The 9,985-nt window shown below is 41.9% G+C and overlaps 1 protein-coding gene across 1 annotated transcript; it reads left to right on the top strand.

Moving 5' to 3' along the window:
- The first annotated feature begins 593 nt into the window (after positions 1–593).
- On the top strand, positions 594–8,749 carry LOC141810876 (methionine aminopeptidase 2-like). Its single transcript, XM_074698719.1, has 11 exons — positions 594–812; positions 3,932–4,027; positions 4,103–4,165; positions 4,337–4,439; positions 5,463–5,624; positions 5,705–5,886; positions 6,398–6,492; positions 6,611–6,707; positions 6,793–6,896; positions 6,996–7,111; positions 7,695–8,749. The coding sequence occupies exons 1-11, from the start codon at positions 656–658 to the stop codon at positions 7,945–7,947; spliced, it is 1,428 nt and encodes a 475-aa protein (XP_074554820.1). The 5' UTR covers positions 594–655; the 3' UTR covers positions 7,948–8,749.
- The last annotated feature ends 1,236 nt before the right edge of the window (positions 8,750–9,985 follow it).

Here is a 9,985-nt window from a genome sequence, read left to right as displayed (position 1 = left end):
TTTTTTTGTAATTTACCTCAGCAATATAATAGTTTTTTGATTTACAGGGTACAGTAATATTGTGATGATTGCTTTTTGAAGTTTATTTATACCTCCAGCTCCTCTTCAGCTGATTCAGCATGTTTTACCCCGTGCTGCGTTCATGTGCTCTCATTAATATCCATCAGCTGGCAAGTCGTGTTAATAGTTCGGTCTGTTTTTACAGAATATAATAAATTAAAATATGATGATTATGATTTGTTTTGATGTTTCACTTGAAACAGTTTCAGAGTTAAAATGGGGATGTAGGTCTTTCTTTCTGATACAATTTTGAGCATGTTTTTCTTCAGTAAAAAAATCAACTGGCAAGAAATGTATGCTCACCTGAATTTCAAATCTAACCAGTACCGAAAGAGTAAGAAGTCATCAAAAGAAAAATGTTTCGAGGCCCAAACTGTGCTCAAAAACGGAATCAAAACTTAAAACGGGTAAGGAACACTACATATGCGTCGCGATATTGATAAGTGTATAAATATGGGTGAAGAAAATCGATTGAAAATTAAAGCTCTGATATTTTTGATAGCGTGTTTAAAATGTCAGAGGTTCCCTGAACGTACCAGCACACACAGCTCTCCCACAGTCCCTAACGCTTCCTTTTCCAGCAGCGCCTCAGATCATGGCGGACGTGGTGGCGGAGCAGGTTTCGGACCTGAAACCAGTCCCGGACGGGGAGCTGAACGGGGTGGCGGAGGACAAAGAAGAGGCAGACCCCGTGGAGGAGACAGGGAAGAAGAAGAAGAAAAAGAAGAAGAAGAATAAAACGGCAACAGCAGGTGAGGCTGCGCGGGCCAGTTCAGAGCTAACAGGCTAACAGGGCTAATGTTACTGATTGGTGTTGCGTCTGCGTTCTACACTGAGCTGCGACACGGGCGGAAGTGGCTTTCAAAATAAGAGCTAATGAGTCTGTTACTGATATGTCTTTGCTAAAGAGTGAGTTTTTTGATAAGGAAGCGGTATAATTTTTTCTTTTCCAATATGTACAAAATAATTAAATTTTGAAACAAAATTAAAGTAAATGCAGAGTATTTATGTTGGTATACTCAATACATTTTGACAAGACAGCTGAACTTAATTTTTTTTATATTTCTGCGTTTATGCTATCTGTATTATTCTGTTCTGTGATATTAGATAAAAGCAAATTTCCTTTAATGTAACATCAATGCTTATCTGATTTTGAAAGTCACAAGAAAAAAATTACAGTTTTGTTCAAACGAAAAAAAAAATAATTAAAAAACGTTGAGCGAAGTAAATTTGTTACGGTGAATTAGCTTGAATAATATACACTTGACTTTTTGTTTAGACGTTAAAATGATAGAAAAAATGTGTTTTTTGTGTTAAGCGACATAGCGTCACATAGTTTTCTAAGTAGTGATATTTACGCCCAACGCCAAACCGGAAGCTCTTGTCTGTAGTATCTGTATCTTGACGCTGAACCTTATTAGCCATGCGGGTTAGGAGCAGTGTGGACGGAGGAGCTGTCAGGCCTTGTGACACACGCCGGGCTTTAGTCTGATCCACATGTAGGAGCTGTGTCACTAACCGCAGCTGTAGTAAAATGTCATAAAGTGATAAACTGAAGTAAAAACACCACAACACGGTGAGCTAACTGCTTCCCAGAGTAACAGTTTTTCTTGCTGACTGTGTTGACCCGCAGCCAAGTTTGACTGTTTCGTAATTCCCCCCTCTGCTGGAGTTATTATGTAAGAAAAGACAGAAAGATTTGTCTCTGAATCAACCACAACATAAACATTATAAACCCACGGAGGCTTTTATCAACATTAACTCCATTTCCTGTCCACGAATATAAACACTTTTCACTTAGACACAAAGAACAAATTCAGGCTTCCTGTAAACATCTTTATTTTCCAATTCAGCATGCCCTGTTTAGTATGTTTGGTTTAATTTACTGTCTGAGCCTTTTTAGTGTCTTAGAAAGATCTAGGTCTTGCTTCTTTTAAAACCTGACTAACCATGTTATGTGTTCAGTGTTAACAATGGAATGTTTCCTAAATTGAAAAAAAGGACTAATCTAGGTTGTATATTTCTGTGGCTCAGCCTTAAAAAAAACTAGCGGTGTCTATTTTTATAGCTCCACTTTTTGCAGACACATTTTTGCTGGTATTAAAGTTTCTTTTCAAAGATAAAGCTAAATTTAAAGCCTCTCGTCGGTGTCTTACTCTATTTATTGTTGAGCCACATTTGGTTTTGTGAGAATGACTGAGGGCCAGCTGCTTTTACTGACATATGAATACTCTGTTAGTTTACTTTCTCTTGTCATTTCTGGATAAAAATAGTCACTAAGTGTGGTAAAACATCAGTTTTCTGCAGTGTCAAAAACCTCTGCATCTTCTTGAGGAGAATGTTGTCCATTAGGGGGCGATATGTAGGGATGGGTACCTAATTAGGTACTTTTATAGGCAACGACCGAATCCTGTCAAAAGTACTGGGTATCGATACATAGACCCAAAAGGTACCATGTTTAGGTACCTAAATGCATCCTTGTGACTGTGAGGGAGTGGAAGAGTAGAAGATTTTCCATGCTAGAAATAAACGCAGCATTGCAACTATTGAAAATATAAAAATTGAAAAATAAATATGTCAAATTGAAACTTTTTAATATTTTATTATTAAACAAATTGATATTTTTTACCACATAAACACAGAAAAGTACCGAAACTTGGTACAGTTGAGTACCGGTACTGATTGCCAGGTACCGTGCATCGGTACCGTATCGTTTCAGATGTGAAAGGTACCTATCCCTAAAATTTGTCAGGATGTTTTTATGTCAGGATCCAGATCTGAGACTATTTTAACCTTGAAACAATATTTTTAGCCCCATATCAATCAATCAACTTCAATTCGTGGAGCCCTTTACAACACACGAGGTGACCAAAGTGCTTTCTATTAAAATCAGGACAACTCAAATTCAATGCAATAAAAATACAATACATCATGTCTCTTCGTCCTGGCAGACTACCTGCGTTTGTTTATATCTGGCACACCGCGGGCGCGGACTGATACACTAAGCGGCAAGCGCCTCGTAGCCAGCTGTGGCTCTGCAGCGGAGGTAGCGCCGTTTTACGACACGATGAGAACTAGAACCTTATTTAGCGGTGTTTTTGTGTGAAAGTAACGCGCTGAAAATTATCTAAATAAAGCCTGAATGCAGACAGATATCAGATTTTTTCGGTGGGAGTCGGTTTATTTGTGTTTTTGGTCAAGTAAAATATGGCCCCGTCTGAGTGCAGAGGAAACCTGCAGAGGAGCAGGGAGGGGGTGTTTGGTGTGAGCGCTCTGGGCTTCTGCTGCACAAAAACACTGCTGTAGGGGTAATTTCTGCCCTAAACCTTGTGATAGGACCCAACTTGTTCCATCCCGGAGTATCACTTTAAGGGCTTTAAAAACAAAAAGGAGCAATTTAAAATCAACTCTAAAAGAAACAGGAAGCCAGTGAAGGGAAAACGAAACAAGGGAAACGTGTTCGGAAGTATCTGTTGAAAAGAGTGCAGCAGCATTTTGGACTAGCTGAAGACAGCTGAGTGACGACTTGGAGACACTAACATACAGATTGTTAAAGTGTTCAAGTCTTAAGCTGATGAAAGCATGAATGTTTTTTTCCCAAGTCTGCACGGTTTCACGGTTTTAATCTTAAGTTTTCACTGATCCATGCTGTCACATTGAGGCCCTGCGTGAGGATCCCTGAGCTCCCTGAGGAGAAAAGCTCCTCCACTGAAAATGATGCAGTTGTAAACCTGAACGTTGCTGCATTCTGCTCCTTGTGCTGACTCAGCAGAACTCCTCCTCTCCTGCAGCTGCTGCTGGTCGCTCAGCCGGTTGTTTATCACTGTGTGTATTTGTGTTCTCGTTGTTGATGGGGATGCTCTGCTCGCAGGCACTGAGGCGGAGGCTGACGGAGTGCCTGAAGTGACCAAACAGCTGGAGAAGCAGGCCATAGAAGACAAAGAGAAAGAGGAGGATGCAGAGGAAGGTGGGTGTCTTTGCACCGTGTTTGTCGTCTCACTGTGTTGGTGTTTGTGTGATGATTGTTTGTTTCCTCACACAGATGGAGACGACGGAGAAAACTCGGCAGGGAAAAAGAAGAAGAAGAAAAAGAAGAAGAAAGGACGTGAGTGTTGTAATTCTGATTAAATCTCTTTGCTGCGAGTGTTTTACAGCGTCACGGTCGTAAAGATCAGCGCGTGTCCCCAGCTGAAGGTTGACTCTGTCGTCCTGATTCAACCCTTCACTGGAGACATCTGCTCCTCCGTCTGATCGCGTTTGTCTTCTCTCCTTCCAGCCAAATCTCAGACTGATCCTCCGTCTGTGCCCATCTGTGAGTTATACCCCAGTGGAGTGTTTCCTATTGGACAGGAGTGTGAATATCCCACCATACAGGACTGGTAAGAGGAACACACACACCTAAATCTTATCAGGTGTTTTTGCAGCTTGCGCTCATGACAGCTCGTTAATCCTGCGGTAAATAAAACCGCCTCTGCTCCCCTGGAGGATGAAACACTTTCTTTATTTGATGTTCTCGTTAATTTGTAGCTTGCTCGGTTCATAAACACAATTAAAGGCTTTTTCCTTTTCACTTTTCTCTTCCCCTGGAGCATTTTGTGTCCTCTGACTTGCAGCTTTTTGAGGTCATCACAACAAAACTTGCAGATGATATCAATGAGTTGCTGGTCCATGCAGGTTTCACTGTGGGAACATGCAGGGTTGGTTTTGACTTTGGTCCCTGATCAGCTGATGAGTCAGAGCCGTGATGTTGTGTCATTAAAACAGCTCCTGCCTGTAGTTTGCACACATTCACTCTATATTATCTTAGGTTATGTTTTTGGGAGAGTTTGTCTGTCTGTGAACAGCATAACTCAAAAAGTTATGAACGGATCTTTATGAAATTTTCAGGTAATGTTCAAAATGGGATAAGGAAGAAGTGGTTAAATTTTAGAGGTGATCTGGATCACTGTCTGGATCCAGGACTTTTTTTAAGGATTCTTTATCATTGTGAGATAGGGCCGTTTTCACCATATGTGAATATAACTCCACGATAAATGGTCAGATTGCTTTGTTAAACATTACAAGACAAGGTCACCATAATTTCTGACAGATGTAAAAGTACGATCCAGATCCTGGCTGCGGTAATGGGAATGTAAATTAACCTGCTTTTAGTTTCATTTATTCTTTCAAGCTTTGTTCCTTCTCAGTTTACCTCATTTATGTTAAAATGCAAACTGCAACTGTCAAAGATCGGTTGCTAACAACAGCTTAAAGTCGCGATAAGGTCTTAAGACTTTTGAAAGGTTTTTAAAAAAGTCTTAAAAAGGTTTTGAATTTAACCTCAGGGTTTCAGCATATACCCTGATAACATTAAAGTAGGACTAAACTAAACTAAACTCTGACCCTGTTGTTGTCGTTTCCAGTCGCAGCGCGGTGTGGCGCACCACAGCAGAGGAGCGGCGGGTGATGGATAAAGCCAACGAGGAGGTGTGGAATGACTTCAGACAGGCCGCAGAGGCCCACAGACAGGTCCGGCAGCACGTCCGAGGCTTCTTGAAACCCGGCATGACCATGATTGAAATCTGGTGAGTCCGCCCCCATCACTTAGAAACATTCCACTTCCTCTTCTGTCGCCTCGTGTCGCTGACTTCTCGTCTCTCCTCAGCGAGCGGCTGGAGGACTGCTCCCGTAAGCTGATCAAGGAGGACAAGCTGAACGCCGGCCTGGCTTTCCCCACCGGCTGCTCCCTCAATCATTGTGCTGCCCACTACACTCCCAACGCCGGGGACACCACCGTCCTGCAGTACGACGATGTCTGCAAGATCGACTTCGGCACGCACATCAACGGTGAGGGCTTCACCTGATATCCAAAAGTGATGCATTCAGGGACCACTGGGAAACTATACGCTATTACGACTCGCAGAGTTAAGATTTACATTTCAGACCCATAAACTTAAAAATAATGAGTCAGATGCAGACACGACATCCATCCTCTGATTTTATACAAGATTGTCACAAAAAAAAATTGAAACGGATGTAGGAAAATGTGCAGTAGAAGCTCAGACAGCAGCGTGACTAACTCACAGCTGACATTTACAGACAGGAGAAGGATTACATCAGTCTCCAAGAAAAAAAAACATCAAAAGATGACATTCTATTCAAACTTTCTTATGACTTTTTCTACATCAAACTCAGAATGAAAGCTTGAAATCTTCTGAACAAGATGTACTCTGCTGATACTCTGTTGTTAGAGTTTGATCAGAGTCAGATTAAATCAGCATAAACTCCAAAAACAAGACAGAGCTGATAGGAACATCATCTAAAAGATGTTTTCTTCCCTCTCCTCTGCTTCATTCAGGGCGGATCATTGACTGTGCCTTCACCGTCACATTTAATCCAAAGTACGACAAGCTGCTGGAGGCTGTGAGAGACGCCACCAATACTGGAATCAAAGTACGTCTCACACACACACACACACACACACACACACACACACACACACACACGCAGCTCGACTGGTGTGTTTTATCCTCCTGTCTCCTGAAGCTGATGATGTCCTGTGTTTGTGCAGAATGCAGGTATCGATGTGCGTCTGTGTGATGTCGGCGAGGCAATCCAGGAAGTGATGGAGTCCTACGAGGTGGAGCTGGATGGAAAAACATACCAGGGTAATTTTTAATCACATCAAATCCTGACAGGTTTGACTTTTCTCCAGCTGAAGAAAAAGTTTCAAACATGTTTGTTGTGTTTCAGTGAAGCCAATCCGAAACCTGAACGGTCACTCGATCGGTCAGTACAGAATACACGCAGGAAAGACCGTTCCCATCGTTAAAGGAGGAGAAGCAACAAGGATGGAGGTGACTTCATCATTCCTACCTTCAGTTTTATTTTTCCATCATGTGTGAAGTGTTTGGAATGAAGCTCAGATTTTTGTGCTGTTCTCTCTTTTTTTACAGGAAGGTGAGGTTTACGCCATCGAGACGTTCGGCAGCACAGGTAAAGGTGTGGTTCATGATGACATGGAGTGCTCCCACTACATGAAAAACTTTGACGTCGGCCACGTCCCAATCAGGTCAGTTCCTCTCTTTCAAGCACATTTTACATTTTTATTCTCAAACAGTCATACCTAAAAAAATGGGCTGTCACTTTTACGCGTTATAAAAAATTAATGCGATTTACTCATTGGCTGATAACCATTTCCAGAGCATCTTTAACGATCTTTCAAGACCCAAATAATCTTGTTTACTCTGACTATGTAAACACCAAAACTACCTGAGAAGAGTCTCTGAACTACAGCGACACATCCTCAGTTGGAGCGTGAGCTGCCTGATCTTTTCTGACTTGCATCTTCTCCTCATATCCATGCTGAGCTCTCGTCCAAAGAGCACACCGCTCTCACCCACAGTAGTTTACGTGCAGGATTTTAATTGACAAGCTCCACCAGACCCCTTTACAAATCTTCTCTTCTTCGTGTATTCATTTGATTAGTCATGCATTAGTCATGATTAAAATGTGATTAATTCGATTAATTAATAACAATTCCTGTAATTAATTCGATTAATTTTTAAATCGCGCAGCAGCACTACTAAAAAAAAACTCTGAAAACATTTATTTTGATCTGACCCATCAAACGCCTCATCCTTTTTCGTCCTCAGGCTCCCCAGAGCGAAACACCTCCTGAACGTCATCAACGAGAACTTCGGCACGTTGGCGTTCTGCCGCCGCTGGCTGGACCGCCTTGGTGAGAGCAAGTACCTGATGGCCCTGAAGAACCTGTGCGACCTGGGCATCGTGGACCCCTACCCTCCTCTCTGCGACACCAAGGGCTGCTACACGGCTCAGTTCGAGCACACCATCCTGCTCAGGCCCACCTGCAAAGAGGTGGTGAGCCGGGGAGACGACTACTGACCCCCCAACCGACCCCACCAAAAACACCACAGCACCCCTCCACCTCCACCCAGATCCTGTTAGCAACTCTTCCTCCAGACAAACAGCAGAAAAGAGCTTCTTCAACAGGACGTTTCCGCCTCAGAGAAACTCTGAGGGATGCCAAATGCTACAGTATTCTACCCACAATGCACCACTCACAGCTTGCACGGAAGAAGAACTGGCTGTCTGAGTTTTTTCATCACCCTCAGCTAAAGAATCATAACAAAGCCTCAACAGTTTCCTGTGGGAAGAGCGAGGATTGACGTCATCCTCCTGTCCCGTGGAGCTCCTTCTGCACATCACAAAGTTAACTGTCAGACAGTTCAGCGTTTATTTAACGGCGAGACGGTGGGCGTGGAAACCTCGTTTCATCCTTTCCTTTCCAAAATAATCTCTGGCTCCACTCTGAGCCTCCAGTGCGTTCGTGCTCGAGTTAAATTAAGCACAAATGCCACTGACGAGCGTAAGACGTGGTTGTGCCGATGCATGGCCAGAAACCTCTGCAAAGGACGATTCCTAAAATTGAAAGCTTTGGGTGTCGTAGTAACGAGAGCCGTCTGCGTACGGGCACCGTGCATCTGCCGCTGTGTGTTTGGCTTGTGTCGCTACAGGAGGGAACTCTGCACTTTGGCCCTGTAGTCATTGTTTCTTTGATATTTCTAAAATATCTTTGAAATGGTTGCTGCCACTGTATGTTCCCGATTGAAATGCTTCATTTTGAACTCCCGGAAAATGTTTTTGTAAGAAAAAAAATAAAGATTAAAATGATTTTGCTCATGTAGAGTGTCCTCTTCTGGTGTCTGTAAATACAGCTCACAGCACACTGACAGTCCTGCTTAATTTTCACTCGTTTTCACTCACATCAAGAGTCTGATGCCCAAATATGAACCGAAATCTGTTCAAGTACAGTATCCAAGTACAAATACTGTGTTACCTCCCAACTATGGGGGGTCTGAGGCGGCAGGAGCGCTGAGTGGTAATAGGCAAAGCAGCATAGTGGGCCATATATCAGGATTTTTGTTGGACAATATCAAAATCATGATTCTTTGTCAAAAAATCAATTTGATTTCTCTAATTCAAATTCTTCATTTCAACCTTTGTTTATAAACTGGATTGGAAAAAAGTTACCACTTTTCTCCAGCAGAGGGCGATTTTTTTTTCTCTCTGACTCATGCGATGCAGCTCCTGGTATAGTCTGTAAAAATGATCATAATCATTTAATTTTTCACATGGTCTGGTGTTAAAAAGCAAAATAAAAATCGCAAAAAGCGTAGATATCTAAGAAATGCAATATAAACCGAAATGGCACCCCAAAAATCATTTCAGAGTAGGATAAAATGAAATAATACTTTGGCAGTTGCATAACGGCTTGAAAATATATCAGTGAATTTTATGTTTGTATTAATTTCAAGCTAATACCAAAAAGTCCATCATCAGTTTAGGTTGTTGACAGACAAAAACAATCATTTTGAAAAATATTTCAGACTTTGATGATTTTTTATTTTAATTTTCTGGCATTTTTTTAACCACAAAAATATTAATGAAACTTCTGGGGAAAAAATAAGAACAGAGGAACAACTTGCTACTCCCAACTTGAGTATAATTCAGAATTTCACAAGTACTTGTTTAATCATTTAATGTACAAACATTTTCTGTTGACAATTAACAACTATTATTTTTGTTTACTTGTTCTCTAAACTCTGGATTTAAACTGTGAGCAGCATAAAAATGTCTGCTTGTTCAGAGGACGGTTTTAGAAATCGTTCTCAACCATGGAGTCAGCAAGCGGTGTTCTGGAATAAAGAGTGACCGTGCTAACTTGAGATCTTCAGCGGAACGTGTCAGTGATTGTGGGCTGACAGTCAGCAGTTAGCAGGGTCACACTTTACGCTGAAACACCAGAGCAGTCTCTGGCCGAGTTATTAAGGCCGTGTCAACAGGTAGCCGGTTATTTGGGATACCGCATATATTTTCGTACGTTTTAGCCTATCGTCCCCATGAATCCGCAGCTTTCCGT

The sequence above is a fragment of the Halichoeres trimaculatus genome, unplaced genomic scaffold (assembly GCF_033239565.1).
Source record: "Halichoeres trimaculatus isolate MK-OKI-2021-1 unplaced genomic scaffold, fHalTri1.1 fHalTri1_scaffold_21, whole genome shotgun sequence".
Taxonomy (NCBI): Eukaryota; Metazoa; Chordata; class Actinopteri; order Labriformes; family Labridae; genus Halichoeres; species Halichoeres trimaculatus.
Note: the sequence above shows the minus strand (reverse complement) of the source record. Positions and strands in the feature narration are given on the sequence as shown.

Excerpts from the sequence above, each read along its gene's own strand:
- LOC141810876 (XM_074698719.1), top strand. The coding sequence starts at position 656 with ATGGCGGACGTGGTGGCGGAGCAGGTTTCGGACCTGAAACCAGTCCCG. Across the intron at positions 4,166-4,336 it reads GAAAAAGAAGAAGAAAGGAC|CCAAATCTCAGACTGATCCT; the intron begins GTGAGTGTTGTA and ends CTCTCCTTCCAG. Across the intron at positions 6,897-6,995 it reads GAGAAGCAACAAGGATGGAG|GAAGGTGAGGTTTACGCCAT; the intron begins GTGACTTCATCA and ends CTTTTTTTACAG.